Source organism: Protopterus annectens, chromosome 13.part0 (genome assembly GCF_019279795.1).
Source record: "Protopterus annectens isolate FY-2018-M chromosome 13.part0, PAN1.0, whole genome shotgun sequence".
Classification (NCBI taxonomy): domain Eukaryota; kingdom Metazoa; phylum Chordata; order Ceratodontiformes; family Protopteridae; genus Protopterus; species Protopterus annectens.
In genome coordinates, this window is record NC_056747.1 from 519,284,106 (window position 1) to 519,308,857 (window position 24,752).

Sequence of the window (24,752 nt, forward strand, 5' to 3'; positions counted from 1 at the left end):
AGAGACCGTGTATGTGCTAAATAAAAGCAAAATAATATTACTCTTATAGTATGGAGCATTTCTCCCTGGAACCATGCTGAAAAGGGGGTATAAAGCCCAGTTAGATTGTTCCAGTTAATAAGTCATATACATACCTCCAAACCGTACCGAATTACTAATTTTTTACCGAGTTATGGGGTCCAAGTAATGGGGTGCCATGAGTCCCGAGTGGCACCCCTTCATTTCCGATTTTTTTGCAAGCTTTTTTACATTTTTTTTTTCTTTCGCTTTTTGAGCTGACGTTATCATGTGTGCGATGACGTCAGCTCCGCCAGCCTGTCGGAATTTAGCTCAATGGAGAATTTCTGAGATCCATGCTTTATCTTTAAACCATCTTAAGTTGTATTGCACAAGAAAATGGTTTCTTTGCACTCTTATCCATTTTTTTTGTTTTGTTGAGGTAGCAGTGGAGATTGTTTAATCTGTCAGTCAACTCCCCTATTTTTTTTTCTCAGTATTCCAGTAGGGGGTAGAGTTGCCTAGATGTCAACTATGCTTCTGTCTAGACAAAACAAAGGTGTAGGAAAGGATGGTCAGTTTTTTTTTTTCCCACTTCAAACAAACTGGGATGGATTCTTGCCAAGGTCACTCTGTCTAGATGCATATCAGACTACATTATTATTATTTTGTGCTCAAAATAAAAGCAACCTTTACCAGGTAAACTTAAAGCAGATAATGCAAAACTTGTATCAGCATCCAAGGATTTTTTTTTTTTTTAGGAATTTCTGTTTTGATGCTATTAATGCAGCTGCAGTATGGCCTTCACTAAACATTTTGCAAGTCAATATAAAGTTAATGTGATCTGTCATTATTTAGGTCTGGCTTTACATCCAGCATACTCCATGGTATTCTGTCTTGGTGCCACCCAAGAGGTTGTTGCTGGAGACTCTGTCTTGATGTTAAGGTGTGCAGACTAGATCATGTAAACTACCAACATTAAGTACTTAACATTATATCTCCAGGATCCATGGCTCTTCACATTTTCAACCCCACTTACTTTCCTTCCATTTATTATAGTATTCCGGCTTGCTAAGGGGCCTGGATCGATGGCCGTCTGATATTTCTTTATCATCAGATCCCAGCTATAGCTGGGGAAAACTGGAGAGGAAGAGAAGAGCGATGAGTTAGGGGAGAAGGTAAGGGTCTGGGAGAGTCTTGATGCAACTGTTGGCAACAGCTAACCAGTCCTGAATTTGAAGTGGAAAGGTATGGATTTTAAAGATCTAACATTATGGTAAGTACATAATTTTCATTTTTCTGCAGATGTTCTAGTGCATATTATGTCCCTGTAAAATGAGACGGGGAAGTAGTAAACTACAGTAATCTCTGTTTTTTGGAATTATTTTTGATTACTTGAAGTAATGAGTGGAACTGTTTAAAAATTATATTGATAACCTAAGTAACAGTAAAAATTGTAATCTGTAATTTATTTCTTTGAAGGCCAGAAATGTTGGAGACCGCCATAACAGAGCCCACTGCAAATGATTCATCAGGTGAATAGAGCCTTGTGTTTAAGTATAGTTTTCTGCCTTTAAAGCATTTTATGTATAGATACTAAAAAATACACAAACACAGACACCTGCATGTTGTATGTTTTGTGATACTTCCTTAGAGTCGTCTGAAGTTATTTTGTATTTGTCTGGCCTGCTAAAGTCATCCAGGGCACAAAGAGCTAGATTCAAGTAAATGACTAAACAAAGTGTTTGCGATGACTGCTGTAGGCCAACTAATCAAAACTTTTATTGTTCATTTGTTAAGAGTAGCTGAAGCACATTTTCTCCTTAGTGGAAGTTGAGGAGACCTCCCAGTTTCAACTGAGTAGACTGATGTGCTCATAGAGCACGTACCCTTTCACATCAGTTAATATCATGTGGTGTCTGCTTGTGTGACAGCGGTATGACTTCCTACTGAAAAAGCTGTAGTTCAAACAAGATTGTGAAAAAATATGCTACTTAGTTTAAGCTCAGTTTTGATTTTATACATTATTTGTTATGCTTTATTCTGTATAAGTCAGCATGAGTACTTACCTTATTATTTGGCACATTTTCCCCCCATTGTTTGCCAACCATCAAACCTGTTCCTATTGGATGTTCATTAGTTTCCCCAGTGATAAGGTTCCCAGATCCATTGGAGTGAGAACCAACTGTGAACATCGTGCAGCCGTGACATAGAGGTCACTTGTCATGCCAGGTATGAGGGTGTTTTATTATGCAAGTCCTAACCCCCACCCCTTGTGATGAAGTGAGCACTTGCATCACTGCAATGCCTGCCTGTGCTGTTTTGTCTGTCAGTTTGTGCTCTTCTACATGATCTGACAAGGGCCACTATAAGCAGCTTAGGTGATCAAGCCAGTATGCTCCCTGCATCGGCTCCCTGCATCCAGAGATGTCTGCACCCTCCAGCTGAGACTGTGGCAGCACAGCAGAAGTATGGGCTTAGCCAGCTCCAAAATCATCCCCCCCATGATGAGCATGCCTTTCTTCTCTGCCTGGTCTGCTAATCAAACTATGGTCACCTGGGCTGTAGACATGCTATATCCCTCTATACCATTGTCGCAGTCTGTTATTTTCTATTTTGTAATTAGCATTATCCTTTAGTACATTTGCTTCGGCAGCTTTTGTACTTGAAGTCATTTGTTGTCAGTTGTGACAGTGCATTGTGTTGTCCTGAGCATGAGTATAATGCCATAGTTACCGTTAGACTTCAGTTGATGAAAAGACTGCTGTTGTAGATGAACTAATAGGGAAGGTAGAGATTCAGTTATAAAACATATCTTACAACAAATAACAAGGAAGAGAGATGAAATTCTTTCCATACACTGTGAAGTAGACTGTGTCTAAAGACAGAGTTCTGGTACAGTTGTGTCAAAGGTAACTGCTGATCTTAAAAGCCATTGAAACACTTCAGTGGCTACTGTTACAGCTTTTATGTCTTCATACGCCTAGCTTGTAGCCACTGTAACCTGATGTAAACATGTAAGCCATATTTAAAAGTAAATCCTATTTGGTAATGTAAAATAAAAATAAAAAAATCTGAAAAAAACTATATGGGTAGCACAAACAGAAAAAATGTCACCTGATCATCTCTTCCAGCTGCAGTACTTAGGAATATTGTGACTTTTCAGTCCCCCTTATCTTACTAATTGGTGCTCATGATTTTAATATCCAGTGCCACACCCTTATGCTTCTGACCTCCAATCTCACACTCCTTTACCAGTACTCACTACCCAGAGCATGACAGTTGTATCCTTCCGTGGACTGGAGATGTGTCCGCTCATTGGGAACCAGCTTTGAATAAAGCACTCAATTTATTTCCTGTGGGATTCCTTTCTTTGTTTATTTATTTAACATTTGTTTACCGGGAAAGTCCATCTTGGAACAAAGCCAATTTTCAGAGTAGGCCCAGGAAGAAACGCTTCAGACGTATGTCTTAATTAAAACGTGGGAGGAAACTGGAGCACCTGGAGGGAAACCCACACAAACGTAGGAAGCCATGCAAACTCTACACAGAAGGCACCCCAGCCGAGAGTCGAACCAGAGAACTTATTGCAATGCAATCCACTGTTAGACAAGCTATATTTTCAGTATTACAAAGCAGTACACAGTTAGAATTTGTACACTTCAGTAATAGATAGTGGCATGGACTACTATAGTGTGTAACAAGCAACTGTGCATTACTGGATTAGACAGTTCCATAGTATTTATCCTAAGCAAACCCAAGAGGTCCTGCATGACTAATATAAAATGCTTCAGTAAGTCTTCTGTTTGAGGTGGATGACAGGAATAGCAGATGCCCTTCCATTTAGCTCACACAGTCTTTTGTCTGTTAATTGCTTCCTTTATTTAACACCTTTACTAAGTTGTCGCTTATGACATAGGCAGACATGCACTAACAAAAAGAAAACAAACCAGATTAACACTTTTATGTTACATACATTATACATCATGTATCTTTTCTTTTTTTGTAATTATCATCAGTCCAGCATTACATAAATTGCTGAATTTCTGCCTTCCCTTAAACCTCACTCCTCTTTAACATTATTCTGTATTTACTGTTCCCAAAATTTGTTTATTTGTATGTAATTTGCTCCATCCCTTTTCTAAAGATCCCTGTTCCAGTTCTTTTATCTTTTATAATATTCAGTACTTCAAATATGGTTGGTTTAGACTTTGATTTCCATTTTCTAGTAATTGCTTTTTGGCAGCCAACAGAATTAAACCTAATAAACCTAATAAGGTCTTTTTTATGTAGCGCGCACAGTCTTGAAAACCATGACAACCACAGAGAATATCTTTTTTAATGATGCATTAAAAGGTGCCAATTTGCCATTTGGATCCCCATTTATGGTGAGCTCCAAGACAGTGGACATATGTGTGCTAATCATTACTAGATTACTTAACAGTCCTACTCCAGTTAATGTCTGTGAAAATATCTGGCATGTTGCCAGTACACATAGATGCTTTAATATTAGTTAAAATATATAGAATAAACTCCACAAGCTAACCGTGAGCAAGCAAACTTCTGGGTATGGATTAACTGTAATCATGGGGGCATCAAACCTACTTACCATCCTCCACACAAAAAGTATTCATATTTTTTCATAAAAACATTTCCTACTAGGTAGATAATGTGGAGCATTCAGCTAAAATATAAATCAAGTCAGATGCAGGCTCCCCAGGACCCATTCAGTAGGTCATTATCTTAGTGAAATACTAATAGCTTCTTGTAGGCATAAAGAGGTACATTTTAAACATCTTTAGTAAATCCCATTTAGATACACATACATTAATAGAACAGAAACCAAACCATAATAGTTTTAATGTAGTATATTGTTTTGTTCGCAGTTATCATTCACTCCAGCATTACATAAATTGCTCAATTTCTGCCTTTCCTTAAACCTCACTCCTTCTCCTGAATATTATTCTGCATGTCTTGTTCCCATAAATTCCATATACTTTTATGTAATTTGCTCCTTGCTGTTTCTAAAGATCCCACCTCCAGATGTTCTTCGTGTTTTACTGTTGCAGTCATCACGTTTCGGTTGTCTGCTTGCGGTAGCCCTCAGTCGGCCTGATTAACAAAGTCTTGGGTCCTGCATCAGTTGCTGTCTCATCTTCCATGATGTCAGGTAGTCAGGGGTATAAAGAATGCAGCCGATGCAATTACATCAGTCTTGCCGTGCGGTGCCCGAAGCAGAAGCAGTTCGCAAGTGCCGGTCGGCCCACTAAAATTTTCATTTTCGAGTTTCTGAACTGAAGTTTTCAACTAAACTAAGGACCCCATTGGGGAAACTTTTTCTTGCTCTTATCTGATGTCAGTAAAAGACAACAATTGTATTTCTTGTGGAAAGCAAATACCTCATAAAGATTTTCATTCATACTGCATTCCTTGCCTAGGCTCTGACCACAACGTACCTCGCTGTCGGTTTTGTGCCTTATTTAAACAACAAACTATTCGTCGTCTGTTTATTTACGCTTCTAAATATTTTGGTACTCTTTTCAACTATCCAGATATGGCTTCGCTAAGCCATCCGACTACCAGGATTCCAAAAAAATGCAAAGATAAAGACAGAGACAGACCAGCATAGGTCCAAAGCTGCTGACGACGCTTCTCCTAAGCTAGTCGCCAGTTCGTCAGTACTCAATGAGGCGCTTTCGCAGCCCCTGATACCCGCTACTTCAGATTTGCAGGCCTCTACTGAGACCCATTCGGAGTCCGGTATGCCGCAAGATGCTTTAACTGTGGTACCTGCAGATGTCTCTACCTTGGATGGGTCCGGAGCCACTGTGCAGGCACCGGCTTCTGAAGGTGTATTCAGGCCTACTGACTTGGATATTAAACAGATGCCATCTTCTTCTTCAAGGCCTAAAACTCGATCCATGCCTAGAAAACCGATGCCCAGACTGCATGGTCAGGCCTCTATGCCTAAAAAATAAATCATAAGAATGGCTGAAGACCTTATTATTTTAATCAGGGGAAGCCAACCTTCCCCCTCTAAGAGACCTAGGACTGAGTTTTCTTATGATTCTTCTGATCAGGATTTTAAAGATGTTCTTCATGTTTCACTGTTGCAGTCATTACATTTGGGTTATCTTCTTGCAGGTAGCCCTCAGTCGGCCTGATTAACAAAGTCTTGGGTCCTGCATCAGTTTCTGTCCCTTCTTCCATGACATCAGGTTGTCAGGGGTATAAAACATGCAGCCAATGCCCTTACATCAGTCTTAATTGCCGTGCAGTGCCCAAAGCAGAAGCAGTTCGCAAGTGCAGGTCGGCCGACTCCTGAAAATTTCGTTTTCGAGTTTCAAAACTGAAGTCTTCAACTAAAGCTTAGTACCCCATTGGGGAAACCTTTTCTTGCTCCTTGCCAATGTCAGTAAAAGTTAATAATTGCATTACTTGTGGGAAGCAAATACCTCATAAAGATTTTCATTTGTACTGTATTCCTTGCCAAGCCCTGATCATGATGTACCTTGCTGTTTTGTGCTTTATTTAATCAGTGCACTATTCGTCGTCGGTATATTTTCGCCTCTAAATATTTCATTAAATATTTATCCGGAAATGTCAGTTATCCATCCGACTACCGGGATTCCGAAAAAACGCAAAGATAAAGACAGAGACAGGCCGCCGAGGTCCAAAACTGCTGACGACACTTCTAAGCCAGTCGCCAGTTCACCAGTACTCAGTGAGGTGCTTTCGCAGCCCCTGATACCCGCTACTTCTGATTCTCAGGCCTCTACTGAGACCCATTCGGAGTCCAGTATGCCACGAATTGCTTCAACTATGGAACCCGCGGATATCTCTACCTTGGATGGGTCTGGAGCCGCTGTGCAGGTACCGGCGTCTAAGGGTGTATTCAGGCCTATGGACTTGCATATTAAACCGACGCCTCCTTCTTTACTTAGGCCTAAATCTCGATCCATGCCTAAAAAACCGACGCCCAGGCCACATGCTCAGGCCTCTATGCCTAAAAAACAAATGATACGAATGGCTGAAGATCTAATAACTGTAATCAGGGGTAGCCAACCCCCCCCCCCCACACACACACACACACACACTTCTAAGAGGCCTAGGACTGAAGTTGGTTCTGATTCTTCTGATGATCTGGATTTGCCCTTATCTACTTATGAAAATTCTGAAGCAGAGGACTCCATTCCCTCTGCTTCCCCTCCTGAGGATTTTTCTTTTGGGGAAACCTTACATACTCTGAGAGCATTTCCACTGAGAAAGCCAGGATTTTTCTGATTCAAAAAAGAGGCTTAGAGATTTCCTTCTTCTACATCAGCATAGGCCTTTAGCTATTCCTCCTGTACTAGACATTGTTGATGCTTTTTCAGAATCAAGTTTGGCCCCTGATTCTCTGCCTCCTGCTCCCAGAAAACCTGACAGATACTACATGGTCCCTGAGTCCTACAAGTTCTTTTTTAAAAATCCTATTGCAGATCCAGAGACTATTTCACAGGGGCCCAAGGACATTAAGGCCTCTACTGCTAAAAATCCTACCCCTTCTGATAGAGACTCCAGGGCGCTGGACAGATGGGGTAAGAAGGTTTACACTTCTGCAACCTTGGCCATTAGGGCTTTAAACTGCCAGTTTCATATGTTAAAGTATCAGCAACATGTTATTGGACTGCTTAAACAGAAAATCATGTTGATTCTTGACTGTGCGGAAAAATAAAGAATTACAGGATTTAATGCATTCTGCTGAACAAGTTGGAAAACATACTTTGAAATGTGGTTTTGATTCATCAGAGACCTCTTGCAGGGCTGCTGTTACTGGGTCTGTACTCAGAAGGCATGCTTGGCTTAAGGAGCAATCTTTGCCTGATCGTGTTAAAGCTAAATTGTTGGATGCTCCTTTAAATCACGACCGCCTGTTTGGCAACAAGGCTGAGGAAGTTCTTAAAAAGATGGAAGATAAACCTAAATCTATGCAAACTGTTAAATATTTTTTACAAGTTCAGCCTCCTAGATTTAGTAGGCACTGTCCCTCTAAGAAGTGGTCCTTTCCAGCCCCTTCCAGGTCTTCTAAAGCCAAACCCAGACACAGCAAAAACCCCAGGTTTCAGTCCCAGGGGACACAGAACTAAGCAGTGGGGGGCCTTCACTTCCAAATCTGGGAATAAGACTCCCCCCTATGGTAAACTGTCTCAATGACTTCCTTTTAAAATCTCCAAGCACTTATCAACTGAGTAAGGAGAAGGTCACAGTAAGCTGCCTGTCGGGCGCTAGAATCCGCCACATAACGCAAGCACTCAGGTCTCTCAACAGCAGGTACAAATACGACTCAGTCATTGTCCACGCTGGTGTAAACGACCTGAGACGTACCTCCTTGGACTACATGAAAAGAGACATTGAGGAGCTCTCTGATTATGTAGCCCAGGCAGGTATGACCCTGACCTTGAGCAGTATCCTACCTTCACCAAGAATGATGCCACAATACAGAGATAAGATGATCAGCTTTAACCATTGGCTTAAACTCTGGTGTCATTCAAAGGGGATCCAATGTCTGTCTGCCTGGGATGACATGCTGGACAAGCCACGCTGCCGCAGGACGGCTTGCACCTGTCACCCTGGGATTCGGATATTGGCAAAGGCTCTTGCCACCCCATAGTGCCTTTTTAGGCAAGGCTCAAATTCTAAACCTACCACCCTAGAACACAAAAAGGAAAAAACTAAGGGTAATGCTGCTCAATGCCAGAAGTCTAAATCTCAAAATGCACACTCGAGGCCCTTCTCAGTATGGAGAACATCGATGTCTGTGCAGTGACAGAAACCTGGTTCAAGGCTCCTGAGAGCACCCCAGCACTATCAGGTTTTACCTCTTATCATGCGTTCCGGACCCAAAATCCGGACAATACCAAGAAAGGAGGGGGGGTGTCCATATTCATCAAGGACACCCACACCTCAAGACTGGTGGCAACGACGATGCATCGGAGACCATCCAGGTGCAATTAACCATAGGCAAGACTGCTCTGCAAATTGTAGCATGTTACAGGCCACCCTCACAAACTCAGGAACCTCACATGGCCTTCCTGAAAACACTAGAGGGGATAAATGTATCACCAAACACCATCATACTAGGTGACTTCAATTACCCTAATATAGACTGGGAACACTACTCAAACCCAAACACCCTAGCCCAAAAGTTCCTGGAATTCATAAACTCAAATGCCATGGAACAACTAGTCACCATCCCCACAAGAGGAGAAAACATACTTGATCTCATCATCACGAACATGGGAGCACAATGTTCAACACCGAGTATACCCCTCACTGGTGAGATCAGCTCACAAACTAATCTCGCTGGACGTCCTCATCCCACCCCCACCTGAAATAAAAAGACCACAGTAAAGAACTTCTCGAAAGCCGACTTCACACTTCTAAAGACTAGTGTGGTCTCCTTTAAGGCCCCCGAGGCGGAAAACAGTACTCAAGCCGCTGAATCACTTACAAATGCCTTCTACCAGCACCTGCAGGACTGCATGGATAAGGCAATCCCAAGCAAAACAAAGACTCTTTGTACCAAAGGCAAGCGTCCAGTCTGGTGGACCCCAGCCATAAACAAACTCTACAACAAAAGGAGGAAGCTACTACAAGATAGAGCAAAATCCTTAAAAGGTAAGACACCCTTGATCACTATAAGTAAAAACTAAGAGCTCTCATAAAATCATCCAAAGCAAATTTTGAGAGAAAAATAGCTAAAGACTCAAAAGACAATCATAAGGCCTTCTTTAGCTATGTTAGAAACCTGGGAGGAAACTCCCAGATATGCTCAGAACTAGTTCAAAATGATGTGAAGATTACTGATCCTACAGACATTGCCAACATACTGGCTGACAGGTTCAGTGCAAACTCCCCTCCCCAAAGGAGAGATATCTATACCAAGCGATTGCAGCCCCCAAACATCTCCAACGCCCAAGTGAGAACTGCTCTCTCCAAAGCAAAAACACAGCATCCATGGGACCTGATGGTGTCCCCGGCTGTGTGCTCCACGAACTCAACGAGGAATTAAACCCACAGCTAGGACAGCTGTTTAATCATAGTCTTACCTCTGGATCGTGCCCAGGAGTGGCGCACTGCAACTGTGGTCCCACTTCACAAAGGCGGTGCCTCCACCGACCCTGGAAATTACTGGCCCATTAGCTTGACAAGCCTTATCTGCAAAGCCATGGAGAGGATCATAATGGACCTCATAAATAAAGACATAGGAATTTGCAGACTTTGGATCCATCCCAGTTTGGCTTTGTCAAAGGCAGATCATGCCTTCTAAACTTGGTTGACTTTTGAAACAGTCACCAAAGCCATTGATGAGGGAAAGGCAGTCCATACAGCCTACCTCGATCTGGCGAAGGCCTTCGATACAATACCCCACTCGGGTATCATTGAAAAACTCATCAGCTTAAATGTTAACCCATACATCACAAGATGGGTTGCAAACTGGCTGAGTGACAGAACCCACAGGGTCAGAGTTGCTGGCGCCATGTCAGACTCAAAGCCTGTCACAAGTGGTGTACCACAGGGCTCAGTCCTGGGCCCACTCTTGTTTGGCATCTACTTTTCCAGTACAAGCAAACACAGGAGGGTTATGGCTGACAAAGTTTGCAGATGACTGCAAACTGGGCGCCATAGTAGAAAACACATCTGACACAGATATCCTTCAGAAGGGTCTCATAGAAACGGATAACTGGTGCCAGAGCCATGGCCTAAAGTTAAATGCCAAAAAATGCATAGTCATACCCTTCGGGAAAAACAAGGTTACCCCTAGCTACCAAATAGGTGGCAATCCACTGAGCACAGAAGAAGTTATCAGGGACCTGGGGACCCAGGTTGATAGTAGTCTGTCATTCGACACCCATGTAGCTAAAGTAGTTAGAAACACCTTCTACATTGCCCACCTTATCATGAAGGGATTCTCATCTAGATCAAGGGAGGTCATAGTCTCCCTATACTCATCACTCATCAGACCAATGATTGAGTACAATGCCCCATTCGGAATGTATCTGACCCGACACTTGCAGCAGCTGGAGAGGCCACAAAAGTTCCTCACCAAAAGGATAAAGGGTCTCAAACATCTGTCCTATGCTGCCCGACTGAAAGAACTCCAGCTCTATTCAGTCGCACGCTTGCTCAGAGGTGACCTTTGCCTAACATACAAGGCCATGTCAAACCCAGATTTGATGAATATGCTTCACCTCAAAAATCTAGATCCGTCAGAGCCACAAGGGCGGGAGACTTAAACCTCGACACGGCTATTAATAGGACGTGCTGGAGGGATAGATTCATCACCCAAAGACTCCCTATGCTGTGGAATAAAATCCCGGTATATGTGAGGCAGAGCACCTCGCTGGCCTTGTTCAAGAGAAATCTTGACCAATGGATGGGAGATCGCAGATATACCCCAGGGATTACCTCAGTGTCACTGCTCGACAGAGGCACAGCAAAATAATGGGTATAGTTCCCCATACTAAAGGGGTGGCGTAAGCCACAAAACTATGGGCTAGGCTTGTAAATGCCCTCGGGCAGATAGCCTAGTATGAACCTATGAACCTATGAACTGACTGTCCCTTTGGGGGGAAAGATTACTCTTCATGCAAAGAATTGGGAACTCATTACCCAGGACAAATGGGTTTTAAATATAGTGTCCCAGGGATACAGATTTCAATTCCACACATTGCCAATACTAAGCGAGTGGCCGGACCTACCCCCAAATCAGTGGTCAGAGTCCCAAAAACAAGTACTTTCTCTCTTAAGCATGGGGGCTATTCATCTGGTACCAGAAGAGGAAAAGGGACAAGGTTTTTACTCGAGACTTTTCCTGTTACCCAGAAAAGACAATTCATGGTGTCCTATCCTGGCCCTGTCTACTCTAAACACCTTTTTGGAGATTCCAAAATTCAAGATGCTGACTCCTTCACCAGTTACTTCGTATGCTAGGCAAAGATGCCTGGTTGGCAACACTAGATTTAAAAGATGGACTTTATAAGTTATGAATCAAAAATGAATGATTTATTACATGACCTTAACAAATACTCTAGAGCTTCCATCAACGAGGTAAACTTATCTTATTCAAAAATTAACTTACTGCTCAATGATTTACTTCTTGAGGGGTCTATTACCCAAGAGAATTTCCAATTTTTAACTAATCCACGACCTAGAGTACCCTCTGTTTTTGGTATTCCCAAGGTCCATAAGGATCAGATGAATCCCCCCTTAAGGGTCATTGTTGCTTCAGAAGGTTCAGCCACCACCCCACTTGCCAAATTTGTGGATGAGAAATTGAAGGAACTTTCCTACCGAGGTGTTACCACCCTAAAAGATTCATGGCACTTTCTTAGGTGTGTTGGTCCTCATTTACTTTCTTCTGATCTGGTGTTCATTACCTTAGATATAGTGGACCTTTTTGGGTCTATTCCCCATGACATTGGTCTCCTCTGGTTAGAGGAGAGTATGAGGGACAGCAAACTGTTTTCCAATGATGATTTCAATAACTGTTTACTTTTCATGGATGTCATTCTCAAAAACAATTTTATGTTTTTTCAGGGTGAGTTCTTTAAACAAACTAAAGGAGTGGCAATGGGTGCCAAATGTGCCCCTACTTATGCAAACATTATTTTATCCAAGTGGGAAGAGTTATATGTTTTGAAGAGTAAATTTGCTTCATATTGGTGTCTATACAAAAGATTTTTGGATGACATTGTCATTTTTTGGAAGGGCTCACACGATCAATTCATTGAGTTTTTGGAATACCTAAAAGGTACTGCTACATTTTTAGAATTTACTTACAACTATAACCCCCATGTCCTTACTTTTCTGGATATTACCCTTACTAAAACTGACCGAGGATTTTCATCCAACATTTTTCGCAAGGACACTTTTTCGAATTCATATCTCCATTTTAAAAGTGGACATCCTTTCTTTCAGAAAAAGAACCTTGTTAAAGGTCAACTTGTACGGATCAGTAGGATGACATCTAATGACACTGATTTTTTTATTCAGAGTAACTATGTTTTAGATATGTTTAGGGAACGCGGATACCCACAATACCTTTTGGACGAAATGCTTGATGTGGTGGTCCAGGGGAGAAAAGGTAGGTTTGCTCCCATTTTAGGGCAGGAACCACAAGACATTATTAATCCAGAAGCACCAAGCAATAATTATGACCACCCTGGTGAAGCTTTTATATTTGATTATTCAGGGGATTCAGGAGTCATAAAGGAAGTTATTACCAGGGAGTGGAACAAGTTTGTTGAACTTTCTGACTTAGATATATTCAAGGATAAAACTTTGAAATTTACATATAGAAAGGATCAAAATTTTAAGCAGTTTTTTGAGTTTAATGGATCCAGAAAAGCCCAATGGCTCATTACGTAGGTCAGGGACTTTCAAATGTGGAGCATGTTCACAATGTGCCCACATTATTAATCAAACATATATCCTCATTCCATCTAGGGACAGAAAAATAGTGAGTGACTTTTTTTCCAATTGTAACAAACAGGGGGTTGTGTACATTGCCATGTGTAATTTTTGTAGCTCATTTTATGTGGGCAAGACAGAAAGAAAATTGAAGAACCGTATTTACGAGCATTTATACGATATCAGGAAACAATACAACAAAAATGCACTATTTAGACACACCTTAAAGTGTCCTCAGGCTTCCTTTTCTTTTTTTGTGTTGGAAATTGTCCCTAAGGAAATAAGAGGTGGTATGTGGGAGGCCAAACTTGAGTATAGGGAATTATTCTGGCAAATAGTTTTGGATTCCACCAAATCTCCAGGTTTAAACGATTTAATTTCTATTTCCTCTGTACTCAAGCTCAGAGCAGCTAAGCTATGAAATTTCACATTTTAGCCACAAGGTGGCAATGTTGGATAGCAATTGTCTGGTTGTACTGCTGGAACGTTTCTATTCAATTTGACTATTTATTAAACAACTCAATATATTTATTTACAATACATTTTTAAATAATATACATTTTAATAAACTTGTTCAACATATTTTTATATTTTAGTATACATGGTATGTATTATAATGGTTTTATGTGTTTTTTGCTACATGTGCAAAATACCAAAGTTTTAATCAGCACATTTTATCAAGCTTTTACAAGTTTCTTATTGGACAATTAAGTTTGGATTAAGTATAAAAAGGCACACAACTGGTTTTTATGCATTTCTGAGGAAGACTTTGGTTACCAGGGTCGAAAACGTATGTGATTTGTGGCGTTAACCTTGTCTGTTTGAATAAAGCACCTTTCTTGAGTTTCCGACCTTTATTTGGAACTCCCCAACAAGCTTTGTTTTTGGTTTTGGTTTGTTTTGAGCTTGTTCCTCCATCATTTTGTTGGGTTTTAGATTTAAAAGAAGCATACCTGCACATCCCAATCAGGGAATCTTGCAGAAGATGCCTACTCTTCTAAGCAGGCTACACGCACTATCAGTTCTCTGCACTGCCCTTTGAATTATCTACTGTGCCCAGGGTATTCACAAAGTGCCTAGCTCCAGTTATTGCATTTTGCAGGCAAAGAAATATTCAAATATACCCATATCTGGACAATTGTCTAATTCAGGCAGAAAGCCAGGACATACTTTTGAATCATCTGGCTTTTGTATAAAGGATTCTAACTTGTCTGGGGTACACCAAAAATGAAAAGAAATCACACCTGGTACCCTGTCAACAAATTATATTCCTGGGAGCAAGCTTGAATACAACTTCCCAGAAGGCTTACCTCACTCCAGAGAAACAAATTCATTTGACAACCTACTTCAAACAAGTAGCCGCAAAAACCCTGCTATCTGCAAGACAAATACTGCAAGCCTTGGGGTTCACGGCCTCCTGCATTCTTCTAATTCCATATGCAAGACTGCGTATGAGGAAACTACAGTGGTATCTAAAATGCCTATGTTGTCAACATTCTCAAGACCTAGAAACAATTATTCCTATCATACCTTGCCTATGTCTAGAGTTCCTTTGGTGGGCAGAGGCCTGCCACCAAAACAAGGGACTACCTTTCACACCACCCCCTACCGCTCAAACCCTGACAGCAGATGCATCAGACTATGCATGGGGGTCTCACCTGGCAGGGAAGTGCATTCAGGCAAATGGAACCCAAATCAAATGCACCTGCATATCAATCAAAAAGAAATGTTAGCTGTACAGAATGCTCTGACAGACTTCAAGGACCACATTCTTCCAGGACAACTAATGGTAAAAACAGACGAACACCACTGTTATGTGGTACATAAACAAGCAGGGGTACACAATCTTACTCCCTCTGCAGACTAGCCATGGCATTGTGGAACACAGCCTTGAGCTACCAAGTGCACCTTCAAGCTCAATTCCTGCTAGCAAAATTAAATACACTGGCAGACGGACTAAGCAGAAACCTCATGGACCCACATGAGTGGAAAGTGGAACCAAGGATTTTCAACATGTTGACAAGCAAATGGGGGAGCCCAGATATAGACCTATTTGCCTCTCCCCAGAACTACCAATTGGACAAATTTTGCACAAGGACTCCCCTCAAACAAGCCTGGAAAGTGGATGCTGTGTCCTTCAGCTGGAAAAACCTATCCGTCTACGCCTTCCCCCTTCTGCCACTGCTCTCCAAAGTACAACCAAAAATCAAACCGGACAAACCAAGGATGATTTTGATTGCTCCAGACTGGCCGCACCAACACTGGTACCCCCTCCTGCGCAGTGTGTCATGGTTATCTCCATGGCACTTGCCTTAGACTCCTTCCCTGCAGTCTCAGCAGGAGAACCAGATTCTGCACCTTCAGCTTCTAACACTGAACCTCGCAGCCTGGCTAATTACTTAATGTCTCCTTTACCATCTCTCATCAGACCTGTGATGGATATCATTTTAGAGGCAAGGAGGCCTAGTACTAGAAAAATGGAAAGGATTCTGTGCCTGGAACCACTCTCAAGGGATGAACACAGCAGCGCCCAGTTTACCTCCGATTTTACAATACTTAACTGAGATGCTTCACAAGGGCCTGTCTTTTTCCTCCATTAAAGTACACGCTTCAGCCATTTCAGCTCATTATAGCACAGAACCTCCCCTCTTCTCTCATCCACTGCTAAAGCAGTTCCTCAGAGGGGCCAACAATTTGAGACCACCCAGGAGAGCTCCAACCCCAACCTGGGACCTTAACTTTGTCTTGGAGAAACTCACTCTACCTCCTTTCAAGGCAGCTGCTACTGCAGACTTAAAATTTCATTCTTGGAAAACAGCTTTCCTTTTAGCAATCACTTCAGCTAGAAGGGTATCTGAATTACAGGCCCTTATGGCAGTGGAGCCTTTCATCATCTTTCATGCGGACAGGGTGTCCCTCAGAACCAATCCATTCTTCATGCGTAAGGTGGTATCCAGTGTGGTTCTTAATTAGTGCATTCATTTGCCACCCTTCTTTCCCAATCCACAGAATAAAGGGGAACAGATACTGCATTCCTTAGATGTGCACAGACAACTTACTCTACTTAGACAAGACTAAACTTCAAAGGAAATCTGAACAACTGCTGGTGGCATTTGCTGCAGGGGCAGAGGGGAAGGCTATTTCAAAGCAAACTATTTCTAAATGGATAAGCCATTGCATTCATTTCTGCTATAAGTACCATGGAAAACCTATCCCGCAGGGGATCGGACCTCACTCCACCAGGGCTGCATCTACCTCTACAGCTTTTCTTAGAGACGTCCCTACCAATGACATCCTAGAAGCTGATACCTGGAGTTCTGTACATACTTTCACCAAGCATTATCATTTGCCAATTTTCTCTAAATCCAGAGCTGGCTTTGCCACTGCAGTCTTGCAGGGCATTATAGCTGGCCCTAATGCTATCTAAATTCCTCCTCCCGACCATTGCTTTGGGAATCTACCCAAATGTAATGACTGCAACAGTGAAACACGAAGAGCATAGTACAGTTGTGTACACTTACCATAAATGTAGATGTTCGAGTGTATTCACTGTTGCAGTCCTGCTTACCCTCCCTCCAGCCCCCTAAATTCTTTTGACTATACTCTACTTTCCTTTACTATGTTTAAAAGCCTTTTTGGTGTATTTGCTTTTTTGTTGGAAGTATATCTTTGTACTTTTATATTTAATTGCTTCCCATTAGGGGGGCACCTGACATCTGGGGCAAGAAAAACTGATGTAAGCGGTGATTGATTTAGATGGCTTTAACTGTGATTATTTAAATGTGTGTAAAGATGCTCAAAGATTTTTAAAACTGTTTTTTTCTGAGGAAGTTTGTTTAAGGAAGCAAACAAAAAGCGCTTCAATTTACTTATTAAATTTTTGTAGTAGTCAGTTGGACTCGTGTTCTTGACTGCATTCAGTGCCTATTTTTCTTTGGTTTGTGGTTTGCAGCTTTCCAGTGCTTAGCTGTACAGAATGCTCTGACAGCCTTCAAGAACCACATGCTTCCAGGACAATTAATGGTAAAGACAGACAACACCACTGTTATGTGGTACATAAACAAGCAGGGGGGAACTCATTCATACCCTCTCTGCAGACTAGCCATGGTTCTGTGGAACACAGCCTTGAGCTACCAAGTGCACCTACAGGCTCAGTTCCTGTCAGGAAAGCTAAAAACACTGGCAGACGACCTAAGCAGAAACTTCATGGACCCACACGAGTGGATACTGGAACCAAAGATGTTCAACGTGTTGAGAAACAAATGGGGGAGCCCAGATATAGACCTTTTTGCCTCCCCCCAGAACTACCAATTGGAAAAATTCTGCACAAGGACTCCCCACAAACAAGCTTGGAAAGTGGATGCCCTGTCCTTCACCTGGAAAAACCTATCAGTTTATGCCTTTCCACCTCTGCCTCTCCTCTCCAAGGTACTACTAAAGATCAAACAAGACAAACCAAGGATGATACTGATTGCACCAGACTGGCCACGCCAACACTGGTACCCCCTTCTGCGTAGTGGGTCACTACTGGCACCATGGCACCTGCCCCAGTCACCTGCCCTGCTGACCCAGCAGGAGGGCCAGATTCTGCACCCACAGCTTCAAACTCTGAACCTGGCAGCCTGGCTACTTACCTAATCCCTCCGTTACCATCCCTCAGTAAGCAAGTGTTGGATGTCATTCTGGAGGCAAGGAGGCCTAGTACTAGAAAATCCTATGCTGAAAAATGGAAAAACTTCTGCTGCTGGAGCCAAACTCAGGGGATGAACACTGCAATGCCCTATTTACCTCAGATTCTTCAATACTTAACTGAGATGCTGCACAAGGGCCTTTCCTTTTCCTCCATCAAAATTCATGCCTCAGCCATTTCAGCTCATTACAACACAGGCCCACCCCTCTTCTCTCATCCACTGCTGAAACAGTTCCTCAGAGGGGCCAAAAACTTAAGACCACCCAGGAGAGCCCCTACTCCAGCCTGGGACCTTAACTTTGTATTGGAAAAACTCACTCTACCTCCTTTTGAGCCAGCTGCAAATGCAGAGTTGAAATTCCTGTCTTGGAAAACAGCCTTCATTTTAGCCATCACTTCAGGAAGAAGGGTGTCTGAATTACAGGCCCTCATGGCAGTGGAGCCTTTCATCATTTTTCATGCAAACAGGGTGTTCCTCAGGACCAATCCCTCCTTCATGCCCAAGGTGGTATCCAGCGTGGCCCTTAATCAGTCCATTCATTTGCTAACCTTCTTTTCTAATCCACAGAACAAGGGGGAACGAATTATGTACTCCGTAGATATGTGCAGACAGCTTAGATTTTATTTGGACAGGACTAAACCTCTCAGGAAGTCTGAACAACTGCTGGTTGCATTTGCTGCAGGGGCAGAGGGGGAAGGCCATTTCAAAGCAAACCATTTCTAAATGGATAGGCCACTGCATTAATTTCTGCTATAAGCACCATTGAAAACCTACCCCACAGGGGATTAGACCACATTCAACCAGGGATGCATCTACCTCTACAGTCTTTCTCAGAGGTGTCCCTACCAGGGACACCCTTGAAGCTGCTACCTGGAGTTCTGTACATGCCTTCACCAAGCATTACCATTTGCCAATTTTCTCTAAATCCAGAGCTGGCTTTGCCAAAGCAGTCTTGCAGGGCCTTGTAGCTGGTCCTAATGCTGTCTAATTACCTCCTCCCATCCTTAGCTTTGGGAATCTACCCAAATGTGATGACTGCAACAGTGAAACATGAAGAACATAGTACAGTTGTGCACACTTCCATAAATGTAAATGTTAGTGTATTCACTGTTGCAGCCCTAGTTACCCTTCATCCAGCCCCCTGACTTCTGTTGGCTATACCTCTATTTTTGCTTCTGTGTTTAAAGCTTTTTGGTATATTTGCTTTTTTGTTGGAGGTGTAACCTTGTGTATATATAATTGCCTCCCATTATGGGGGTACCTGACATCTGGAACAAGAAAAACTGATGTAATGGCGTCGGCTGCATGCTTTATACCCCTGACTACCTGACGTCATGGAAGATGAGACAGCAGCCGACGCAGGACCCAAGACTTTGTTAATCAGGCCTACTGAGGGCTACTGTAAGCAGATAACCAAATGTGATGACTGCAACAGTGAATACACTTGAACATCTACATTTATGGTAAGTGTACACAACTGTACTTTCTTTTATCTCCTTACAATGTCCAGTTCTTCAGTTGTAGTTTTAGATTTTGATTTCCATTTTCTAGTAGTTGCTTTTTTGGCAACCAGTAGCATTAAACTTTGTAAGGTGTTACCATGTCTAGGCAATACCAATTATGCATTCTTACTCAAAAGAATGATTTTCCTTAGTTACATCAGTTTGCTTCCTCAGCATTTTTGACAAATTATTCTGTAGTTAATTTTTAAAATCTGCCAACTCATTACATTCCCAAAAAACTATGTTCCCGGTTACCTGTCTTTTTTCCCATCACACTATCAGCATTTGCTATCACCGTGAGAAAAAATTCTATGAAGTTTTCTAGGGGTATAAAAGCAAAAACTTCATGCAAAAATCCTAAATGTTCTGGACTTTGTTGCATACTTTGGCGCCATACAAAAGTCTCCTTCATTGTTCAGGTGTACATTTCCTTTCCATTTTCTCTTACAATCTTTTTTGGCTTCATCTGATTGATTCTTATAGTTGTCATTCGATATTTTATATGCCCTACTAATTTTCCATTTTTAACAACAGCTTCTGTTCTTGCCTCAATTGGTCTTTCACCTTTCTGTTATCCTTTTTGTTTGCCTGTAGTCTTATCAATCTGTGTTAGGGAAGGTAGTCTCTAACCTGCAGTCCAAACTTCTGGTTGGCCTCATCCCACTCTACCTTTCCTTCTCTAGTTATTTGCTCTCCGTACATTGGCTTCTTTGTTAATGTCCATTAAACTCCAGCTCCCTCTTAACAATTATCTGTACCCCTGCCTGCTTGTAGTCATCCCTATTGGTAAAATCTCCTTTCTCTATTCCTGTGTTGACTTCGTTCTTACAATGCTTCTTGCTTTTTGTATAAGTATAATATTCTGTATGTGGTTGTTATTCCTCTTAAGGAACTACATCCAAAATCCTACTTTCTCCTTATTTCTCACACTCCTTTGATTTTGTCATCATCTCTTTCAACATTTATTTATGATCTTTAGCGTACGTTATGTAGAAAGAGTCTTAACTACATGCCTCTAAAGTGTCCCCTCAAATCAGGTAATTCTAAACCACCTGTTTCTAAGGAGAGGAATCATTTTATCCCATTTAACTCCTACCCCTTGCTTTTTCTGAATAAATCTCCAACTGTTTTTATTAATTATTGTGTATAGCTTCTCTTGGTGATAAGAAAATATATCTGACCTGTATATACACCTAAATGGACTAAAAACATTTTGTATCTTTCTATCCTTATCCATAATCACAAGTGTCCAGTTTCTCAATTTTTTAGTATCTTTTGTTTAGTCTCTTCATTCATATCCTTACCTGCCCTAACAGAATCCATTTTAATCCATACATCTGAATACTTCATCTTATGTCCCCATAAATACGGGTATTTCTGAACCAATTCATGTGTGAGTACACAGTTTATTTCCACAGCCTTTGCTTTATCTTTATTTTATATCCTGAAAACACATGAAACACTCTCAAAATGTCCATTTTTGGCTGTATCGAGTAGAAAATAGTACCATTTGCAAACAAAGAAACTTATTGATTACCAAACCATTTATATACTTGAATTTGAGAGTCCCTTATTTTCTTTGCCAGTGTGGTACTAAATATAAGGCAAATAAAGTGGAAAGAGGACCCTCCTGCCAGATTCCTCTGTTCAAACACAGCTTGTTGGAGAGTAACCTTTCCATCCTAATTTTTGCCTCTGACCCTTTATATATGCTCCCAATTAACCACATTATTCTATAATGGAATGCAAATGCTTCCACTGCAATACTCATAAAATCCCAGCTAACTGTATCGTATGTTTTTTCTGCATCAGAAGCCACCAACAATAGCTGCATTTTCTTAAATTCTGCTTCTCTCTGGATCATTGTTGTTCTGTTAATGTCAAATGTTTGCTTCCCTGCCACCCAACCACATTGTTTCGTATCTATCATATTTGGCGATACCTTTGCTACTGTCTTAGCTAATATAGACAGGCACATTATAATCATGGTTTAAAATTGAAATTGGTCTATGTGAAGCTGTATCTGAAGGGTCTTTACCCTGTTTGGGTAATACAGCCACCACCTCTTTTTCTAAAATGCTGGTACTCCCTCTCTCTACATGTTAAACAAAACCTCACAGATCTTTATTACCTTCTTCCCACCTACCTTCCAGATTTCAGAAGGAATAACCATCTGTTCCTGAAGACATCCTTGTTGATTGATTATATGTCACTGTTTTTATCTCATCTCTTCCTATTTCAGCTGTTAATTGTTAAACCTCATCTTCCTCTAACCTTGGCATAATTACATCTTCCTTTAAAATTTCCACTTGTCATTTGATGGTTTCTACATTCCTCTGCTTTATACCATTTTTCAAAAAATTTCTGAAATCTCTCAATATCTTTATAGGATGTCTGGTGGTTCCTAGTTGTAGGCTCCCCTAGGTTTGTTGATACCTCTCTCTTCTGTTGCCCAAGTCATTGAGCTGTAAGCGTTTTGTGCTCTGGAATTATCAGAAATAGAGGAGCATCAGCAGCCTTTCTAAACTCATGTTTATTGTCCACTATTCCCTGATTTTCCATTAGTATTCTGCAATTGTGCCTTTTCTTTTTCTGAGGGATTCCCCTTATTCTGCAGTGCTTTAACCTTTGTCAGCTCCTGTAAATGCTGTCAGTTTCTTTTTTCCCATAGCTCTTTCTCTGTTATTTCTGCCATTTTCATTTTGTTCTGCTCACTAGATATACCTTCAGAAGAAATTTCTGTATTCTGTAATAACTTTCTGTTCATTTTCCACTACTCATTCCATAAATTCCTGTCTTTTTAAACAAATAAGTAGGAAAATGTCAGCATCTCATTTTCACTTCAGTGCTATGCATCTTTAGGTTAGTTTTTATTGTTGCATGATCTGAAATAGTTATTGGATGTTTGTCAAAGCTTTCAGTTGAATTCATATGTTCCTGTGAAATATATTTTATCCAGTCTAGCCAAGTCACTATACCTTGGGGAATAGTATATAAATTCTGTCTATGTGTGTACAATTCAATTCACATATTCCATAGCAAATGTTCTCATACATATCTTCAGAAATCAACCCTCTCTTGTTATATTTTCCCTTCTAGGTCCCCCTGATAAATGCTCACCATGGCAAATAAGGCTCCAGTCCCTGTTGATAACGTTCCCTTCTGAAAGGTTATTTCATCCAAAATTCTTTTAAATTTATTTATTAATTGATACTAGTTTACCGTGAAAGTTTGACTGGATAATTTTATCCATTTTCAGTGGAGGCCCGGTGAGAAAAGTTCTACAAATACAAGAACAGAAAGTGCACATACATAGGTGAAAAACTGACATCATATTACAATACATGGTAAATACATAGATTAATAAAAATATTAATGCGTATGAAATGGAGAAGAATAATACATATATACTTTCATAAAACAAGATCAATACAGTATCGTATAGCATTGAAATGAGTTCATGTATTATACGTGCAAGAGTTTAATACTCAGCCATAAAGCAAAAGGCAAATTGGAACATTCAAACAGTGGATAAGGAGGAGGAAAAGAAGGGGAAGAGTGAAATAAATATTTGTTAGAGGTAGCAAGAGAAGTAGCTATGGAATGGGAAACAGGAGAAGTAGAAATATAACAGAGTTAATAGTTTTAGGTGGAATATAAATACATGACAGTGTAATCCTTTTCTGTCAGTAACCCCTTACTACCACAAATCTACCATTACTGTCCTTTGTTCCTCTTCTATCACTGTTGGAGTCCCTCTAGCAACTAGTAATAGTATTGCCCTTTACCTTTGTCCCTGGTATTCTGCTGAATGTCCACCCTGAAATCCTTTTTGGCAAATTCACATGCTCATTTCTATCCCAAGTGTGTCTTCTGCAAAACTGGCATTCACACCCTGCACTTCATATAATTAAGTGCTCTCTGCTTATCCTTTATACCTGTAAGGGCATTCACGTTTATTTATTTATTTTATTTTTATTTTACAGTTCGTTTACCGGGATAGCCCACTGGGCCAAGAAGAGCCCATTTTCAATAGAGTCCTGGGGAGAAAAGCTCCATGAACAACAATATAATATGAAGATAATGCATTTACATTTATGTAATACTATTGAAGAATGATTGTATTACACAACATGACAAACAAGCCACGATTGCAGTGAAAATACGGTCAGAAAAGCAAAAGGTAAAATTACACATGCGCTCACACATACATATGCCAATTAAAATAAGAACAATACATTGGTGCATATTCCTGTTAGATTTGTTAAAATGTGAAATAACACAGGGGGTTGACATTACAGTTTTACATGAAATCTTAGCAGAGTTAAAGTAGGATAAAGTAGGATAGAGGGATAAGAAGTGTTAATTGTTTAATGTAAGAAGCGTGGGACAGTAAGAAAAAAAAGTAGAGCAAGAGTAGGAGTAAATGAGAAGAATGAATATGGTGGTAGTCAGAGAAGCTCAGTGTGATGAACAGAGAAGTAAAGGAGTGTGAGAAATGGTGAAAAAAGAGGAGAGTCATGTGGGATGAGAGCAAGAACATTCCCAGAGGGTTCTGAGGTGGGAATGAAGCAGGGTCTTAAAGGTAGAGTGGTTGTCTGTAGCACGAATAAGAGGTGGCAGGGAATTTTAACTGTTCATCAATAAGGACTCCTGGAAGCTTTACATGAGAGGCTACCTCGAGAGCGGTATTGTTTTAACTAGTAATGGAGAATGAGTTCTTGTCTATAATGTACTTTTGAAGGGGAAAATAACATAATTTTAGTTTTTGATGCGTTGAGTGGTAGGTGGTTGTCTATTATCCAATGTTCCTTATAAGAGAAAGCATCCTGAGTTAGTTTTAAGAAAGTGGAGGTGGAAGTGGCAGAGCAGATGATTGTAGAGTCATCTGCGTATTGAATCAGTTTAGCACTAGGAATGTTTTGGTGTAAGTCATTTATGAAAATGTTGAACAGCAGGGGACCCAATATGGAAACCTGTGGTATGCCTGTAGGTGTATTAAGGAGGCAGGAGGTGGCTTTTTTTCAATTTGACAGCTTTTTGTCTGTTAGAGAAGTAACTCAAAAACCAGTTGACAGAAGAGTGGGATAGGTTTAGATTAGGGAGT

General features: G+C 41.0%; 1 protein-coding gene across 6 annotated transcripts in view; it reads left to right on the forward strand.

Moving 5' to 3' along the window:
* The window catches only part of GTF2I (general transcription factor IIi), a 1,956,122-nt gene that overhangs the window by 1,643,286 nt on the left and 288,084 nt on the right, over positions 1 to 24,752 (forward strand). For all 6 annotated transcript variants that reach the window (XM_044054149.1, XM_044054150.1, XM_044054148.1 and 3 more), the window contains one exon: positions 1,480 to 1,532. In XM_044054149.1, coding sequence (XP_043910084.1) covers positions 1,480 to 1,532 — 53 coding nt within the window. The remainder of the gene's footprint in view (positions 1 to 1,479; positions 1,533 to 24,752) is intronic.